This window comes from Athene cunicularia (genome assembly GCF_003259725.1).
Source record: "Athene cunicularia isolate RWA chromosome 21 unlocalized genomic scaffold, athCun1 chr21_part1, whole genome shotgun sequence".
NCBI classification, from domain to species: Eukaryota; Metazoa; Chordata; class Aves; order Strigiformes; family Strigidae; genus Athene; species Athene cunicularia.
The window spans coordinates 5,639,636-5,658,922 of record NW_020799127.1 but is presented as its reverse complement, the minus strand read 5'-3'; the positions used below and the strand labels follow the sequence as shown (position 1 = coordinate 5,658,922).

The 19,287-nt window shown below is 49.3% G+C and overlaps 2 protein-coding genes across 3 annotated transcripts in view; one reads left to right on the top strand and one right to left on the bottom strand.

Moving 5' to 3' along the window:
• Window positions 1-5,887: 5,887 nt before the first annotated feature.
• RNF223 (ring finger protein 223) lies at window positions 5,888-12,290 on the top strand. 2 transcript variants are annotated; one of them, XR_003399866.1, is made up of 2 exons: window positions 5,888-6,047; window positions 9,243-9,341. XR_003399866.1 is itself a non-coding variant. In XM_026862800.1 (2 exons), exons 1-2 carry the CDS (start codon window positions 8,849-8,851, stop codon window positions 10,088-10,090), a joined length of 900 nt encoding a protein of 299 aa, XP_026718601.1. In that variant the 5' UTR covers window positions 8,548-8,848; the 3' UTR covers window positions 10,091-12,290. The 2 variants fall into 2 exon arrangements, 1 of the variants encoding a protein (XP_026718601.1); XM_026862800.1 differs by lacking the exon at window positions 5,888-6,047 and adding an exon at window positions 8,548-8,900 and having other exon boundaries at window positions 9,243-12,290.
• Window positions 12,291-12,404: 114 nt separating this feature from the next.
• LOC113487880 (tyrosine-protein phosphatase non-receptor type 11-like) overlaps window positions 12,405-19,287 on the bottom strand; it is a 41,233-nt gene continuing 34,350 nt past the window's right edge. The window contains exons 10-16 of the mRNA XM_026862799.1: window positions 18,829-18,960; window positions 17,758-17,912; window positions 17,077-17,144; window positions 16,263-16,414; window positions 15,950-16,050; window positions 14,195-14,314; window positions 12,405-13,764 (exon numbers count right to left, since the gene is read on the bottom strand). Coding sequence (XP_026718600.1) covers window positions 14,230-14,314; window positions 15,950-16,050; window positions 16,263-16,414; window positions 17,077-17,144; window positions 17,758-17,912; window positions 18,829-18,960 — 693 coding nt within the window. The 3' untranslated portion in view covers window positions 12,405-13,764; window positions 14,195-14,229. The remainder of the gene's footprint in view (window positions 13,765-14,194; window positions 14,315-15,949; window positions 16,051-16,262; window positions 16,415-17,076; window positions 17,145-17,757; window positions 17,913-18,828; window positions 18,961-19,287) is intronic.

The following is a 19,287-nucleotide window of genomic DNA, read 5'->3' as shown; positions in this document are numbered from 1 at the left end:
TGCTGAGCTTCATGGAAAAGTGTCGGGTCATACACAGGGACTGTGGGATTACAGCTGTGGGGATAAGAGAAGGAAGACTGCTGGTTCATCCCTGGGGGTGGGGAGAACGTGGCAGAGGAAGAGAGAGCTTAGGGCCATGCCTGTCCCTGGAGATTGCTGAGAGGGTGTGTTGATCACCTCATCTTTCTGTAGTTGGTGGGCTCCTGCAGGGTGAGGAAAGCAAAAGGGATCAACCCAGAAAGTGCTATTTATAACCCGAAAAGATCAGTGTTAGCAGAGAGCTCTCAGGGTGCAAGCACTTACCACAGACACCACAGAGAACCCCGTCCCTCACCACCACCATCAGCCCCTGATTGTAGTGATGTGGTGGGGAGCCACGCGCTGGAATTTAGGGCTGGTGTACCAGAAAACATCCCTGGTCAGATGCATTGGCATCCCTGCACCCCCCTCCTGCCTCGTGTGCTCTGATGAGCGCAAACAACCCCCACCGTGGGGCGAGGCCTCTGTCCTGCTGCGCAGATGCTGTGGAGACACCAGCTGAGCTAAGCACAGTTCATGCGTGGAAGGGGGAATCAGCCAGGAGATGGAAGGAAAAGTCACTGGAGAGGAGAAGCAAGATGTCCCCGCAGACATTCACTCTGCTCTGACATCACAGCTCGTTTCCCAGGTTCATTATGTCACCACACCAGGCCGGGAAGTGAGTAACACCGCCGGAACACGGCCTCCGAGGGACAGTCATGAGAGCAATTAAGGATGTGTCGGTGAGAGCTTGTTAACGTTGCCCTTCACCCTGCTTCTATCGCCATCTCCTTTAGTGCTGCTGAGTCTCCTTCATCAGCAACACGCCATGACTGTAGCTGCCTCTGGGTAACCTCTTCTAGGGCTGACAACAACAACAGCTACTTTACTGGCCCATGGGAAGAGCATCCCGTTTGTGTTCCAGGAGTAATTATGTTGGTTCCCATGCACTTTACGTGCACTGCATCACAACTCCAGCTGCACTTGAGCCACCTACAGCATCAAAAGGAGTTCTTGGAAACATCTAACAACCTTCAGCTAGGCCCACTCATTTTACGGGCTGCATTGTGGGTATCAACTTAACTGAAAGAACAGCCACACTCACTGAATACTTCCAAGGATCTTAATTCTGGTGGGATTTACTCTTCCTTTGAGCCACTGTTGATGATTGTTGATATCAAACTTTCCTTGCAAGCCGCTACAGAAGCAGCATAGACATTTGGAAAGCCAACAATCTCCTAGGCACGGTATCATGGATCACCACTGATTTACAGACCACAGTTTAGCCATTGGTTCAGGACACTTACTCCTTCAGAAATAATGGGCTAGAAAAAAAAAAAAAAAAAAAAAAAAAAAAAAAGACCTGACTTTATGTCCAGGGAATGGATGCTATTCTTGCTATTTACGAATCTAGCCGCGAGTGGCTGAATCATAATAGCCTCAAGCTGCTGAAGAGTAATAGTCACATGAGTATCAGGAAAATTGCTATGTTGCATCTGCACTTTGTAATGATTATCTAATCATGGCGCTTTCCTGGTAACTACAGGAAGTGAAGAACAGGGCAAACTTAGGTGCCAGGTGGTTCCAGTGTTAGAATGAGATTAAACTCGAGGCACATGATTCCAGAACTTGGGCTTTACTAGTCAGTAAAGACTGGCATCATTTAGAGAACAGGAGTCACCTGAGGGGCACAGTCTGTGACTCTACCACGAGCAGTTTTTCTTCTAAATCTGTATCAAGCTGTCTTAGTGGACGTCTATCAGTAATACACAACTCTTGTGGTGCTTCCCGCTTCACCGCCTGTTTAAATTCTTCTCTCTCCCCTCTGGCAAGCCACTCTGCCCTGCTAAGGGGCACAACTCGTCCAGGCGTTGCTGCTCGCACAGAGGTCACAGCAGCATTTCTCAAGGTTTTCTGGCCTTCTCATGCACCACAAAACTTCCCCAGCTGTAAAATGAGGGAACGTCCTTGATATACATAGTTTTTAGAAGGCTCAGTTCGCTATGTCTGTGAAGTGTCTTGACATTGTCTGATAGAAACAGTAAGAGATGGATAAAATATAATTATATTAGAAGTATCCCACAGTGAGTTCCTGTCTAGCTTATCTGATGACTCACCAAGGCTCGCTCCTGACAGTACATAATACATAGTTTGGAATTTAAATAGCCCAGTCTAGCCGTAGGTGCAAACTACTGCGACAATGATAAAACTTCACAGCAAACACCTGGTTAGGCAGCTAGCTGCACGTGAAGCCAGACAAATAAAAGAGCTCCATGAGTTAGCATGGGAAACATCACTTAATGGTGCTGTTTACCACCCTGGAGAATTAATTGTATAGAGCACCAGGCCTTCTGACTCTGAGGGAACGCTGCCGGAGCAAAAAAATGATGCTAAGGTCGAGGCCAAAGAATTGTTTGCCAGGAAAACTCAGACAGCGCTGGGTTTCACCACTTTTTCTGCATCTGATTAACAGGCGATAACAGCGTAAGGTGGAGGGCTCGGCTACTCAGCTGGCCCTGCGCCACAAGTCGCAGAAGCTGAGGTGGGCGAGTGCATATGTATGTTTTCACTGGCTTTCAGTAGCCTGGGAGCAGGCACGTGAATTTGTGAGCTGATAGAAAATCATAGCCTAAGCAGTATCCTCCTCCTGTGAGCATTTAACCTTCCAGAAACTTCTGTTCCATGTTGCACAAGGGTGCTCGATTTAGACAAGGCTTGTTCTCACCCAGTTAAAACCAGCACACCTGTCCTAAGCCATCCCCTTAGTTTTTCCCCTTGAAAGCAAGGGGCAGCTCCATCAGCTGAGTAACAGGAGTAACACCACACACGTTGGAGTTTTGTCCTGCAAAGGCTGAGTCTGAAGCAGTCTGGCTCTTGACACTTTTGTGCTCCTGTAGCAACTGCTCCCTTGGGTGTCTCTCAGCACCAAAGGCCTTTTAAATCCCTCCCAGGCGTTATACACGCCCTTAGGATGTAGCACAATATATCAAGGGATGTAAACAACACCCAAAACGTGAACAAAAAGGTAACACCCCCAGATGTGCTAAGTGGTACCTAAAAATGAGAAACAAGCTAGCCTTAAACGGAGAACAAAATCAGAGGAAGCTTATTGCTTTTTCTTTCCATCCACATTATTTTGGTAGCTTTAGTTTATCTACTGAGATGACCTACACAGAGAATGGTAAGAGTTATATACTCGGGCAGTGGTGGAGGTAAACACAAGCCAAGGAAACAGCCTAAAGCTATAATGAGCAGTCTGTTTTTATTACTCTGCAGATACTTTGCTTCTCTTCACACTAAGGAGCCTGTCTTGCAAGTTTTTAAATGGTGATGTCCTAAGCCAGTTGGCAGTTGCTGTTAAAAATAATCTTTTTCGTTACAAGCCCCTGAAAAGCATACCTTTAGAAGATCTCATCACTTCACCCACAGTCCTGGAGGAGATAGCACTGGTTACTGGTGCTGGTAAATACAGACAGGTGAGGATGGGGAGGGTCCGACAATTGAAATGTTTCAATCACAGTGATTTGCTGCAGGTGGGATCTGACATTGGGTCTGTGGCTGGAGCCACTCTGACCAGCCCTAGGTACTAGGCAGCACCCATCCCTCACAGGTTCCCATCCAAATACACAATCCAGACAAAGGCTGTGACCAAAAAGGAAAGTTTGTAATTCATTTTCTTAATTTTATTTCATTTATCTAATTTATTTATTTAGGAAATGAACCACATAAGTCTGTGGAAATTGTTTTGCTCAAGGTCATAGTGCTTATACAAGGGAGATGCATCTTCTTCATCTCAGCTCAGTGCTCCAGTCACATCATCTTCATTCCTGCGTGACTTAGCAAAAATCAATTTAGAACCAGTATTTTCAGACTGCTGTTCGCCTGCCCCCACACCTGTACACAGAGAATACTTTGGAGAGGCACCTGAGGTGTGCACGTGTAATGCAAGTTAAAGGAAATAACAGTATTAATAAAGTAACTGTTTCTACTTAGTACCACCGTTCCTTTAAGTGCAAACACCAAAGTACGTGCTCCCACAACTGATTGCTCCCAATCCTCTGGGATCCACCCAGTCCTGACATGCTCAGTCTATTCCTCCACGCAGAAGATAAAAATAACAGCGAGCCTCCCACTCACTTTTGGAAGCCAAGCCCTGATCGTCATCCCAGTACGGTGCTGGGGCTCGGCACAGTCATTGCCTGGCCCTCCCAGTATACCCTTGCCGAGGGAGGAGTGTGTGGGTACGTCTGGGGCGGCCCAGTTTGCCCCAGGCTCCCAGCTTCTGGGCTGGACTCAAAGCGGTCAGCTCGAGGCTGATGGGGAGTCGGTCTCAGAAACACCGAAACTCTGAAACTCAGCAATCCTGGTCCTGCCAGTGGGTAGAGGGCTTAAAACGTCCTACGTCTGTCTTTAGAGCATGATCCAAAAGTGTTGCTCCACTAGTCAGGGGAGAGGGTCTCAGGTAAACCCAAACCAAAGGACTTTTGTTCCTCAGTGCGTTACCAAACATAATACACCCCAATATCTTACCGAAACGTCATTAATTTTGAGCCCGGTTTTCCGCAGTGCTTATGCAAGTGACTAAGTGAGCAAGACTTTAAAAAATCTGATTTGCATCCATTCATCAAACATCCTGCTTTGTCAGCTGGAGAGAGGGTTTGCTCCCAGCCTCACTCATCCCTGAACAGCAACATAAATAGATGGGGAGTACCCCGTGCTGGTATCGTGGGGATCGTTATTCCTATGGGATACCCACCCTCCACTGAGGGAGTTACACCACCGAGATGCAGATCTGGGGGAGTTTAGTCTTAACCTGCATTCTCCACTGAGGGGTTTGTCTTCTAGAGTCACCCACGGAGCTCGTTGTGAATCCGCTGGAGGAACTACACTCTTGACCAGATCCTTCTAGCTGTGGAAGGATCAGTTAACCTTAGTTTTAACCCTAAAATTGTCATAATTTCAACACTCTTCTCTTACTCTTAAAAGCCTCCTTTTGGATTTCAGCTCGCTAGAACTGAACAGTTTGACCTGAAGTAGAGGAATGTGGAAGCCAAAGTATCTGAGTGTCACTAAATTCTACAGGATTCAGACACCTCCCCATCCCAAGAGATGAATACAGTTCCCTGCATTTTTAGAGTGAAGTTTCTCAACCATTTTTTAAGAAGGGATTTCCTGATACCATCCAAAAAAGCTCTACAGACCATCTTGGGTTGTTTTTGAGAAACGGAACAAAGAAAAGTAATATTTGCAACAAATAGGAACTAGACTAAAATTCAAATGTTTGTCTGTTACTTTCCCCACCCAATTGTTTCCTTATCGGCACAGGAGTGTAAATGTTCTTTTTCCTGGATCATGGACTGATGTCCTTTGAACCACAAAAGGCTTGCAGGTTGAGTAATATTTCTTTATGTCAATTACTACCAAAAGCTGTGAAGAATGAAATTCCTTCTCCATGACAATCCATACAGTATTATTTTGAGCAATTGTATAGGTGCTTGAAGCAGACATATAATTGTGTGGAGTGGTTAGATTAATTTATAAACAGCTTTCGGGCTTTCAAACTTATTCTGGATTGCAACATTTTTTTTTCCTCAACCAATCACAAGAAATTCGACCGTCAGAATCTTGTTTCTGCTGTTAATCTAAGGCGCTTTCAAATCATTTGTCCTTCATGAAGAACCAAGAGAATAATAACTGCTGGTTTTAGGTGTCCCGAAATAGGATTTGCTGCCCTGTGAAAACGTGGCCGGTACATCTGCACAAACAGGACCAGATTAGGAAGAGTAATGACAAAAAACCTCAAAGCTAGTTGAAGAACGGTGAGAATTTCCCAGAAAGGAGTCTGAAGCAGAAATGAACATTTCTCCCATTGCTTCCCTAGAGCAGAGGCAGGCGGGTGTCCTTGCAGCGCTGCCCCTTATCAGGAGCATTCCAGCCTGCCCTGTTTGTCACAGAAACCGGCCGGAGCGGGAGCGCGCTCGCAGCCAACGGAGTGATTCAGTGGTGATGGGGAAAGGCAGGTGGAGCAGGTAAGTCACCTCTGGACAGGAAGGTATAAAAGATACTTGAATTACAGCGGCAGGGCCACTTGTGCACGGGGAGCTGTTAGAGGTTACTTGTCTTGCCAAACCTACCGTGCTTGGAAACAACTTGGGAAGCTACCGGGGAGCTCGAATACCAGGAGGCAGCTTATAAATACAAAAGACCATCAGCCTAAGACTATCCTCTGGAGAGAAGACTCTTCAGGGGTAGAAATCAAGCGCCCAGAACATGCTTTTCTCCTTCTAAACAGCACTCTGAACAGGTATTTATAGCCTTTAATCTGCTGTACACCTCTTAACTCGCTGTGTATTCAGTTGTTCTGAGTTAAAGATACCATTAGGGAATCATATTACAGAACAGTGTTGGCCACTATCTTAACTGCATGTTCTCTTTTGTCTGGTTTTATGGTGTGGAAATAAGTTTTCTAGAATTTGTTGGGAAGTAAAAAGTACTTAACTACTTAGTTTTAAATCTGAGTTTATGTGTCTCTCCTGAATGGTTTAGTTATTTAGTGATGTTCCCAAAGTTTCTGGAAAGCCAGGGGAAAACGGCTGAGAAAACAAGGTAAAGAGCTGCAGGGGCTGAGGAAATGCAGTGTGACCATGGAGGCCTGAATAATTGAAGGTATTACCTTATATTAAAAACAAAATTAAAAAAAAAAATAATCTTATGATTGTGGAGTGAAAAAACAAAACAAAACAAAACAAAATGAGAAAAAACAAACAAAGCCTCCAAGCCCTAACTAATTCTACCAAGATTCCACACTGCATGCCTGCACTGGGACTCTCCTGCTTGAGTGACAGGCTCTCCTTTAGTGCCCAGGAGAAGTCTCAGTCCCCGTGTTAGATGCTGCCCAAACCCAATTTAACTTTCTGAGCATCAGCACTATGGCAAACAGACCAAAAGGCACAAGAAGCAGGCCGAGGCTGAGTAGGAATTCAAACTGTCTTTCCCACACCTCGGCTCTGTGCCCTTCTCGTCACATCTTCCCAGTTTAAGTCAGCTACCTGGGTCACGTTTGATCAAGGTGCCACATAATACCAAGATGTTGATAAAAATAAGTAGACTCTGAACTTATTAAAACTACCAAGTGTCTGTAGCATCACGGTCATCTTCAGCAAAAGGGAAAATGTGGGCAAAAGCTTTTATCTTCATTTAAAAGCAACTGCTGTGAGTAAACTCCCTCAAGTTTACTGTCCAGATATTGCTGTTGCTGTAGCTGTTGTATTACAAACCAGTAAAAACCCCAACAGAACAGCGTTTTCACACAGGTTATGAAATAACCGTTTGCGTAAGCAAAGGCTCTCTCTTTCTGAGGTTACCTTCTGCCACCGGTTTTGCTGCTCCTAATTTCTGACACACTCCAAGCTGAGGGACTGCAAAGAACTGGGGACAGAGGATGGAGTTTTGCAAAACAAGATTTAGTACAAAAAAAACCCAACAAACCCACAAGGGGTTTCCCTCATCTCCGTGCCAATTTGGGCTTGGATTTGTAATTCATCAGCATCTGCCAGATTGTGCTCACACATGCACAGTGATCTATAGCCAGAAAAAAAACCAAAAAAAAAAACCACAAAAAAAAACATTAATAAAAACCCCAACATTACAAGTTGCTGAAAAGTGCAGATAGTCTGTGACTGAAAATGTAACTTGAGGAGAGGCTTCACTGAAATTTATTTAGAGCAAGAGAAGAAAAAGAAGGAAGGCTTTTAAAGTTGGTTTCAGCTCTGGCAAGAATAGCTGTGACGGGAGAGAGGAGAATGCTTCATACCTAAAGAATTGGAGAATTTTTTTGTGCGAGGTGAGGAATACGTGGTCTTTCTGATACCTTAAATGAGCCTTTTCTGCTGAGACGTGGAGTCTCTAGCCCATGCTGGTGAGCCATTGCTGGATTGACTGGAGACCTATAATTACAGCAGCAATCTGAACATTTCTAGCTTGTCATCGGTCAATCTCCCAACACAAAGAATCAAGCCTAGCTAGTTCAGTGACACATCCTAAAAAAATGCTCCCCGGGCATACGGCATCAGGGCTGTCGCTGGGAATTTTCTCCAGCTAAACACTTGCTTTCAGGTAAAAGTGCTCAGTAGCTGAAAAATCCGAGTATCGGGGTGCAGGTGAAGCTGTAGGTCTAGCCTAGATAACTCAAATTCAAGGTAAAACTGACGTTGCTCAAACGGCTGGAGCAAGTTATAAACCAATTTGATAAAACTGGCTTATTAGCCGTTCGACTCCAGGCTCCCGCCTGCACACCACAGCAAAGCAGGGAGCACAGGGCGGCACACAGCAAGGCTCGGGGGCTGAGGACAGGGAAGAACGGTGTTTCCCCAGGGAAATCCGAGCTACAAGGAAGCAGTGGAGAATTCCCCTGGCGCTGGCACCGCGGGGCCGTTTCCTCCAACATTGCTTTTCTTGCTGTGTCACGGTGACAGGACAGAGATGCTTCTTGTGCTGCTTGCGGCCAAGGATGGAATAAACTTTGCAAGATGACAATGGTTCCTCACCACCCTTGGGTTCTTGTGTGACACAAGGGGGTTCAGCTTCCACCGTGGGGGGACAAAACCAGGCGGATTGCTGGCTGGTGCCGCGCTTGCCTGCTCGGCAGCGTGCAGGACCACGATTCAAGGCACAAAGCTCTGACCAAAGAGAAGAGATTCCCCCCGCCTCCCTGCTACCTCCACAACTGAATAGTGTTGTCTGTCTCTTAGGCCTTGCTCATGCTGCCACCATAATATCTGAGTGCCTCCCAGACTAATAGACTGCCATAGCGAGGTCCCTACTTGACCTCATGGAGTCTTCTGCTCTCCTCCCTGCTCAGGTGTCGGGGAGCACCACCTGGGGTAGGTTTTTGTTGTGTATTTTCTGCCCAGAGGGAGGCATGTATGGGGAGAGACTGCACCCATCTATAATGCCGTGGTGGTTCTGGTGAAAAGGCTTTGGCTGGACGGTGGATCTCTGCTGGTTGCTTGCTTCTTTGCAGGATGTTTGACTTTACCTTCGGAATGCAGCTTCGAACAGGCTACCTGTGTCGTTCTCACCTCTAGCAGGGATCTACTCCAAGCTCAGGATGCAGTGAAAGTCACGAACTTGCTCTTTGTTCCTTTTAAGGGGTTAAACATAGGTCTGGTGATGGGTGTCTTCACATTGTTTAAAATGAAGGCTGTGCTTTTCTTCTCTTCTAGAGTCTCCCAGGGCTCTATTTATTTCCCCGGGCACCGTCATGTCGTGCTTCACGCAGCTGTGGCACTCCAACACGCCAGCCTCTCCCACCAGCCCAGACCCTGCATCTCCAAGTGAAATCCCCATCCCCATCAGCCCCATTGTTGTCACCTCCCCAGGAGATGGCAAGAGGAAGGCGAGATCCCCAACCGACAAGCCAGGCTCTCCGAACCCAACGTCTCCGAAGCCAACCTCCCCCGTTGAGTGTTCCATTTGCTTCAACACCTATGACAACACCTTCAAGACGCCCAAGCTGCTCCAGTGCTCCCACGTTTTCTGCCTGGAGTGTGTGGCCCGCCTGAGCACAGGGCTGCCCCCAAACCAAGCAGAGGACCAGCTCCCCTGCCCCTTCTGCAGGCAGCTGACCAGCATCCCTCTGGAAGGTGCCCCAGCACTCGAGACCAGCAAGGAGCTCCTTGCCACGCTGCCTCCTGAACTCCAGCAGGAGAAGGTGCTCTGGATGGAAGGGACCAAGCTCTGCTGCCGTCAGGCATCTGACGACCCGGAGAATCCAGACTCATGTATCTCCATTGACGTCGCCATGAGCAAGCCAGAAAGCCCAGAGGCCCCCCCGACGGGGTTAGCTGGGAGGCTGTCCCGCTGCGACATGTGCGATGACTGGAAACGCATAGTCCTCCTCTCTGCGCTGATCATCATCCTGTTCTGCATCATCCTGTGGCCGGTCCAGTGTGCCCTGAAGACGGGGAACCTCCGCTGCTTCACCAGGACTGTTGCAATGAGCAGGCCAGAGTATCTTCCCCCTAAACACACCACAGTGGCAGCCCCCGTGACACAACTCCCTTTCCAGTAGCAGCGAGGCAGCCCCTGGCGAGGCTGTTGGCTCCCTCCCCACATCCCCACAGCACGTCGGGGAGGCAGGAGCGGGGCCTGCTGCCCTGACAGCATTCCTTGGGTTTAATGGCAGAGCCCGTGGCCCACTCCCCACACTCCTCTGCCTGCCCTCCAACACAAGCATCCACCTCCAGGAACTCTGATGAAATACTTGCCTGCCAAGCTGTCTCCAGCCCAGGAATGCTCCAAGCAGCTGCCTCAGCATCCTGCTGCCAAACTCTCCATGGAAACCAGAGCTTTGGAAGCAGCAGACAGGTTTTCTAGGACTGTTTGCCTCGAGCAGCGCACGGCCGTGTGCTGTCTTGGCTGGGTAACAGGTGACAGTGGGTGCAGTTCCTCTGACTCCCTCAGGGAATAAAGGGCTATTTTTGCAAACTGAAGGTTCTACATGATTATTCCTAAGAGGAGCTTGGATCGGGAGGGTAAAGACATGTCAAAGTCGTACAAGCAGATGAAAATCAAAACATTTCCGTTGTGTTAGTCAATGTTGGAGGTGTAAATGCTGCCTCCTGCTGACAAAACATGGATCTACCACAGCTACCCACCTTCTGAGTCTCATTACCCTCCTGATGAGCTTTTGAACAGAAGAGAGTAGCCGTTCTACTCGTTTCTCCTAAGAAGAAACTCATCCCGACCTGGAAAGTGATTTTTTTGGAACACAGGGGGTGAGTTCTGTTAGGCACACTGACACAGCAGTATAACCCTGCCCCTCAACTTACTTACCAGCGAACTTCACTCCTACTTCTCACAGGGAAACCATTGCCAAAATGACAGAAGTTCCACCTTTTGTCAGCTTTACCCTCCTAATCTTAAAATGTGTCAGTATTAAGACACAGGCCAGTTGCTTACACTGTATTTTTATTTAATGCAGTGATCTTCTGACAGTGATTAACAAAAGTCTTCACGATTAAGGCGGCTTACAATTAAATGTTTTCTATTCAAACACATGGATGTAAGACAGTATTGTATGCAAGTACCATACATGTATGTATTAAATTATGTTTTATACAATGAAAGGCGTCAATTTGTAGCAATTACTCCACATTTCCCTTCTTACTTGCAGTTGGAGGTGTTCACTTAGCAGTCCTGAGTCCAGCTGCATTCCCTGATCACGGTAGCTACACAAGCATGTGCCATGTCTGTGCTCTGGCCCGTGCATCCCCTGCACCTGTGGGCAGCTTTATCCTTCAAATTCACACTTACTCTCACCTTGGCGGTGTCGCCCCAGGTGTCCCTTTCTTCTGTGTTTACCTGATTTGACCTGAAAAATGAAAAGCTGCAAAGACTGCTCAGCTTTTGCTTTTTCCTAGCTGGATGAAAGATGCTTCCAGTCTCCCTTTCCAGAAAATCTAATTTGAAATAGAAAAGGCTGAAGCAACGGCAGAAGCAACTCAAGTCTGTTGCTATGCAAAACTTCCGTGGAAAGCTGCTGCATGTGCTGTATCTGCAACGCCGTTGTTGTTCAGCTGCAGGCTGGTATTATCTGTGCCAGCCACATGTCTGCAGAAACGACTCCAGGCACTGTAACAACTTCTGCCAAAGTCACTGGGCTTGACAGGGATTCTCACTTGTATCGTCCTGTCCGTTCCCCGTGCTTGCCACTGAAAGGATATCTTCAGAGCACCAATTTAAGTGTGTTCTTGGAAAAAGTGGCTCAGCAAGACTTAAGGCAGAGAAGGCACTTCCATTTCACCCAAGGGGCATTTGGGACCAAGCCCAGCAAGTAGACACTTAGCAGAGATGAAGTGCTTTGTCATTACATCTTTGTTACCCTTCAGCTCCCACTGGTGAGACCTAAGGGCAGGGCAGAAGGAAAGAACATCTTCAGCCTCATAAAATCGATTCTTAGGGTGGCAAACGGGCCACAGAGATGTTCTCGTGGTTCCAAGTGTTCCTAGTAGTCTGTCAGAGCATCCCTGTGGGGGCTGTCCCTTTGCACTTCCCCTTCTCACCACGTCCTTGGAAACAAAGGCTGGAGGTTTAGCTAACAGGCAGCTGAACCTCTCACTCATGCACAGTCAAAAGGAAGAGTCAAAGCAAGTGAAAACAGGGCCCTGAACTGCAGCATTTGGTGAGGGGAGATATTCAGGATGCCCCACTGTCCACACCAACTGTCAGTCACACCAAAAAGCAAACTACTTAAAAAATACAGGGGGGGGGGAAAAAAAAAAAAAAAAGCCTTGAGAATATTCAACATTTATTAAAAGTGCAATAAAAATAAACAGTTCTCCTGTCCCTGTGACAAGTGACCAGAAAGACCAGGCGGGAAACACAGCCAAGGTTTGTCATTGTGCTTTTGTTCAAGCCCTTCTGCTCAACGCTTGGGCACTAAGAGCCCAACCATGCCGGCAGCCCATCCCGTCCCAGAGACCCGGGAGGATTCCCAGCACCAGCCCCACGCGTGCTCTGGGGGTTCAGGCACGGGCCCTCAGACCCAAGGCTCCCCCTAGAGCATATCTCAGACCCCCACGAATCCACAGGAGGGGTTTCTCTGGCAGGACTATTTGCAGGCTGGAACAGCAGGAAGCGCTGGCAGTCACAGGATTTATCAACTGGGAGCTTATCAACTAGAGCTGGGATACCCCACGCAGTGACACACTCATCTTCACGGCACTGCTCAAGTCACAAACACTCCTACAACACCCCTACTCAGCAGACACAACACTTGCCTCGTCATATAGTCGCAAGGGGATAAAAGGGGAAAAAAAAAAAAAAAAAAAAAAAAAAAAAGTCACGCAGCAAGGTAATGGCAGAGCTGCATCAAGCTTGGAAGGACCCAGCTCCAAAAGTTCAGCTCAGATTAGTATCCCAGGCTGTTACTCGCTAGGGGTGGCTAACAGCACAGCGCACAAAGCTGCTTTCCTACTCTTGGGCACCCATCAGCTCGGTGGGATCTCGCTTAGCTCAAGGCTCAGGCCCACACGGCTGAAGAAGGAGAGGCTCCCCTCTCGGTCCTGCTGCGACCCCTCGACGCAGAGCGGCTCTAGCAGGAGCTCGGGCACACACACACGCACGGATCTGCTGCACCACAGCAGCAGGGATCGCTCGGGGTGCTCTGGCAGGGCTGCATAGAAATCTAGAGCTGGTACAGCCAAAAAAAGTGTGAGAAGAAGAGTCAACAGAGGGGCAAATACCTGGGTCCAGGCAGCGCTCTCTATTTCTCACCCTCACAGGCAGCAAAATTACTCCAGGATTTAGTCTAAAAACACTTCTAGCTTAGAAATGATTGACCTAATGAAAACATTAAACCGGACTAACAGTTTACTAACACCCTAAGTGGGCAACCCTGGGAAGCTCCTAAGCAAATAGTCATTTTCCATTCCTTTTAACAACTTATGTGTAAAAAATAAGAATCTTAAATTAAAAAAAAAAAAATTAAAACTGAGCCTTGATGTCCTAATGAATGTCCAGAGGCACTTCCACATAAATATCATCCTACTGATACAGGGGAGAACGGGAGAAGATCCTTCTCATGAATAAGTTAGGCCAAGGCATGTTCTTAGGCGCAGACTTTGTTTCTTAAAGTCAGCTTCTTCCTGGCTGAATCCAAGGTGCTTGGGGCAGGCAAGACGGGCAAAAAAAATTGTCCGCAGTCGCAGAACTTGGAAAGGGTGGACGTAAACACTGTAAATCCTGCAGTCCAAAACAAGAAGGAAGAAGGGTGGCGGGGTTTAGAGCTGGGAGAAAAGCGCATTGATGAGGTTACAAGAGCAGAGAACACTCCCAGCGTGTTAAGTCTCTCCTACTTGTACACACGCGCAGCGCAGGCTTGTTCTCTGCGTCGGACCAGCTTCCATAACAGCCCAGAGAGCAGATCTCCCCCCTCACGGGTAGCACCATAATGTGTTGCCCCGCTGAGATCCTATTGCCCCATTTCCCCCTTTCTCCCACCAGCAGCTGGCCACAGGCACATCTTCGGGCTCCATCCCATTTCACCAAAGCACAGCTGCCTTCCCTGATGCTGGCACAGAGATCCGAATAAGCTGAGCTGAAGAGGAGCTGGGTCAAACGCAATGTAAACAGCCTGTGGTGACTCTCAGTTAACCGAGGGAAGCATTCCTACCTGTACAGCCTCCACACAGCTCACCTCCGGCTCCTTTATCGCCCTGTATTACTCATCCCTGAAACCTTTGGGCTTTTGATGTTAAGGTTCTCGTAGACGGAAGCCGACTCATCATCAGCCCTGTCAAGAAACAAAACCTTGTCATTAACAGCCTCACTGCTCTGGATCGTCTCCCAGAGGCAGGTGGCCAGTGGGAAGTGGCTAATGGCCCAGCCAGGCTTCCTTTTTCCCTCCCCAGCCCTGGAGATAGGATGACAGTGGGTTACCTGCTGTTCTCAATCCCTCTTTTCTCTCCTTCTGCTTGGGCCATCCCTTCCAGGCTCAAATATTACTTGGGGATGGAGCTCTGAACCTTCCTCCACAGATTTTTCCGCCCAGTTTCTGTGGGACCAGCAGATACAGCTCCTACTATTTCCCAATCTTGCTTCCCTTACATACCCAATTTCTCCGGATTTTCCAAAATCTAATGGAAGGAGAGGGCTGCTCCAAAGGCCAGATAGATCCAAGTACCACTAAAGCAGGTTTAACACCCAAAGCTGAACTCGCGGGAGCTCTCTGGAGCCAACAGCACCGCAGAGCTCAGCTCGCTCGGCTCAGTCCCACACAGCCCTCCCTACCTCATTCATTCAAAGCTGCAGTTTCAAAGTTGGGCATTTTAAACAGGACACAAATGTTTCCAGAGTCCAGCGGGGAAGATCCCAACTGGCCAGATCCAGCAGGAATTGGAAGGTTCATAACGCCAGCGAAGGATCCAGATTTCCCTTCAGCGCTGCATGAAAGCGAGGTCTTGGCGGCTTTAATGTGCCGCAGGACCGGAGCGGCTCTGCCTGCACCTGGTTTTGGGGTGCTGCGGGAGCCAAGCAGGGCCCTTCCCTGCCTCCTCCTGCCCTCTCCTGGCTCCCAAGGCAGCAGCTGCCTGAGCCCCAGCCTGGAGCATCCCAGCTGCCGGGCCCAGCTCTGGCTCTGCCGGCAGAGGCAGCTCTGGGCACGGCGTGCTGCCAGGCACAGCAGGTCAGAGCCACCAGCACTCCAGCGGCGGCCAAACGCCCAGACAATAATATGTGACATCTCTTTTTACCCTCTTCAGGTGGATTTTTCATTCTGCATGAGCCTGGCAACAGCATTTCTGCTTCCACTTTAACACCCACTCCTCTGCTCCTGCCTAGCCATCCTTCCAAAATCGATCCTGCAGTTGAGGCTGCCCAAAAGCTCTGATATTCTATAACCGACATACATCCCTACCCACTCACCTTCAACTTAGAACGCCCTCTTCATCACTCTTGCTATCCCATTAATTGGGGCAAGAACGAAAAACTTAATTTGGGGTATTTTATCTCTGCTTATGTAAGGAACTCATGCTGCTTGGCACATGCTGCCTCTCCACATGGGTGCGAATCCACCTCCCTCCGCTCTCTTCTCGTCTTCCTGCAGATTTCGCTGTAGAACTCAGTGGCAGCAGCACAGTTTCCCTCTCTAGCCCATTCTCCAGAGTCAAGGATGTGGGGCACTACTTGCTAAAGGCAGGGACCTATTTCCCCCTCTCCTTTCCAAAAGCACAGCACACAAGCAAGGTGAGCTGCTGCCACCATGCTGGGATCACCTGTTTATTTTTAGCCCTTCCCCTAGGATGGGCAGCAAGGTTGCAGGTGTGGGAGATGCAGGCTGGCAAGAGGATAAACACTGGGGCCTCTGCTCCAGCTGCTCTCTCTACAGCTGCAGAAGTTCTTCGCCCTGACAGACAGACATTCTGCTTACACAGACTGGGTCCGTGGTGACGGGGGCTGCCCTTTGGCTCTGCCTTTTTCCATAGGAGAGTAGCCAATATTCAAGTAGTCTCGCTCTTTCCTTTTATTCCTCTGAAAGAGAAAGCAAAGGCAATAAATTCCCACTCAAAGCAGATACAGAAGAAAGCCTCACAAGGTCCAGTATGCCAGCAGGGGAGCGGTGGGGGTGGGTTTATTTCTGTGCGTTCGGGGCAGTATTTGAGTGCCAGGGAGAAGGTGGAAGTGGTGTTTGGTGCAGGCTAAGCTCTGCCTTTGTTCTTCCAGCCAAGCTGAATGGAACTCACCTGTTCTTCTTCCAACCTCTTCTGCTCAGCCTCAATGTACTGCTGAACAGCCATGTAAACAAACTTGTACTGTGCCTCTGTCTGCACCATGCCCGAGCGCTGCCTGCGGACCATCTGGATAGTTTTGGGGATGTCGATATCGCAGTCCAAACCTGCTCAACAGGGAGAAAATTAGGTTGAAGGAGTGGGAATTAAGTTGAAAAATTATGTTCTTAAGACAGCTTTGAAAGCTTTCAGTATCTCGCTGTGCAGGGTCAGCAAAACCCCAGAATATTGTGAAATTTGGTGCATCTCTGTGTCTAGAAGATTAATTTATTTTTTTTTTATCCCTGCCAGAACACCTTGGATTGAGAATGCCTGAGGCAGGGATGACTTGCTTGGAGCAAGGAGAGAGAAGGGGAATTAGGTTTGCTCTGTGGAAACTTCCTACAGATCCAGGCTTACCATCCTTGCAGGGTTTATGAAATACATACAGCATTGCTGAAGAGGGTCTGCCTGCCCCAAGGCTCCCGGATCAGACCCAGAGGTACCACAGGGAGTTCTAAACAGCTCTAGAATGTCAGGTAAGGGTGACAGCCCTTCTACACAGAAGGGTTTGGGGGGCTTATTTCTAAAAGGGCTGCTGGAGTTACACCTTTACTGAAGCTGTTTCCTCCCCATCCTGCCTTCAGTAAAAGAGAGTTGTCCAGGAGACCTTGAAATCGTGACCCCATCAATGCCAACGAGAAGACTCGCTTGTACAAGAGCAGGGTTATCCATAACTGGTCAGAGCAAGGCAAATGGTGAAAGCCGTGAGATAGTCAGGGAGACACACCTTGCCTGTGAATAATATCCACCAGAATATCTATCACTATGATGGTGCCTGTGCGTCCTATTCCAGCACTGGAAAGAGAAAAGAAAAAAAAAAAATCATTGCAGGAAGAACCATTGCCCAGGGTTAGTCAGCTCAGCTCCCACACTCATCTGCATGCCTGGTCCAGCCTGGGCAGATGCTCCAAGGTAATCCCAGCCAAATGCTGACCCTTGGCAGATCAGAATCTATCAAGCTGCATCTAAACTGTTAAACTGCAACAGGGGAGGGTGAGACTGGACATTAGAAAAAAAAATTTTTCCCAGCGAGAGTGGTCAGAGAGTGGAACAGGCTGCCCAGGGAGGGGGGAGTCCCCATCCCTGGGGGTGTTTAAGGGCCGTTTGGATGAGCTGTGGGGGGATGTGGGGTAGGGGAGAGCTCGTAGAGTCGGGCTGAGGGTTGGACTCGATGATCCCGAGGGGCTTTTCCAACCGGAATGATTCTGTGATCTACCAACTCCAGATCAGGCCTGCTCTTCCCTGTGCTATCACCAGTGCGGCTCATTTCCCATGTGTGTACTTATATCCCAGCCACCCGCCATCAGCTCACGTGATGCCCCAGCTGCAGGTGTAACAAAAAAGAGGAGACACGTTTTTATTACCCACCCCCACCGCAGTGCCCCGCTGATGGCCCACTGGCTCCTACCTGCAGTGCACTATGATCGGCCCCGTGTCTGGAATGCTTCGCTGTGCCCGATTCACTTGGTCCAGAAAGCTCAGAACCCCTCCTGGCTCATTGGGCACCCCGTGGTCTGGCCAGCTAAAATACTGATAGTGCTTCACCAGTCTCGGGCGCTCATCCTGCGGGGAGCAGAGACCCACCACCCAGTCAGAAAACCCCTCCTAGCAGGAGGATTCTCTTCTTTGGCAGTCAGAGAGGGACCTGGGGGCAGGGATTGACAGGCGGCTGAACAAGAGCCAGCAGTGTGCCCCGGTAGCCGAGGAGGCCAATGGTATCTTGGCTCTATCAGCCCTGGCGTGGCCAGCAGGGACAGGGAAGGGATCTGAGCCCTGGGCTCGGCACTGGGGAGGCCGCCCCTCGATGAGTGGGTTCAGTTCTGGGCCCCTCACCCCAAAAAGGCCATTGAATGACTCGAGCGGGGCCAGAGAAGGGCAACGGAGCTGGGGCAGGGTCTGGAGCACAGGTCTGCTGGGGAGCGGCTGGGGGAACTGGGGGGGTTCAGTCTGGAGAAGAGGAGGCTGAGGGGAGACCTCCTGGCCCTCGGCAACTCCCTGCCAGGAGGGGGCAGAGAGGGGGGATGAGTCTCTGGAGCCAAGGCCCCAGCGCCAGGCCCCGAGGGAATGGCCTCAAGCTGCCCAGGGCAGGGTCAGGCTGGCTCTGAGGAAGGATTTCTGTGCAGAAGGGGCTGTTGGGCGTTGGAATGGGCTGCCCAGGGCAGGGGGGAGTCCCCCGGATCCCTGGGGGGGTTGAAGAGTCGGGTCGATTTAGAGCTTAAGGACATGGTGTAGTTGGGAACTGTCGGTGCTGGCTGAATGGTTGGACTGGATGATCTCCAAGGTCCCTTCCAAACTAGATGATTCTGTGATTCTTTTTTTTCTTTTTTTTCATAGCTGAACCAAAGTGGTCCAGAACTTAAGCAGTAGGACCATTAAAAGAAACCAAAAACAACCATCAGAAAAGCTACAGCTCCCTCCTCCTCAGTTCCAGCACCAGCCTGCTCCCAGCACAGCGGGCAGAGAGCAGCAGAGGACTCACCCTGTCAGTCCGCAGGATCTCCAGCTCCCGGAGGTAGTAGCCCTGGGCCTCGCGCTCGCTCACGTTCCGCACGCAGATGCACCCGTATTCCTTGGTGCAGCTCTTGTCTGGCCAGTAACGGAAACATTTGTTCTGTGGCAACATCAGATAACTGCTCGTTAGGGGAGACCGGGGAGGATGGACCCCTCAACACCTTGCTTGGGGGTGCTGCTGCATTCAGCGAGTGTGTGGCCCCGGTGCAGAGGTTTAAAGGAGATTCATACCCACAGAGCATTTCCTTTGGGCTGGGGATGTCCCGGAAAGGGCCATTCCTAAAGGAAAGATGTGATCCCGAGGGGAACCTCCCTCCTCAGCCAGCCCCAGCCTCAGGGACGCATTGCTTTGCCAAAGGCACAGTCTTAACAACACACCACCTGAGCTGTTGGTCTGGTCGTTGCCTAACTCCTGAGCCAAGCTCCA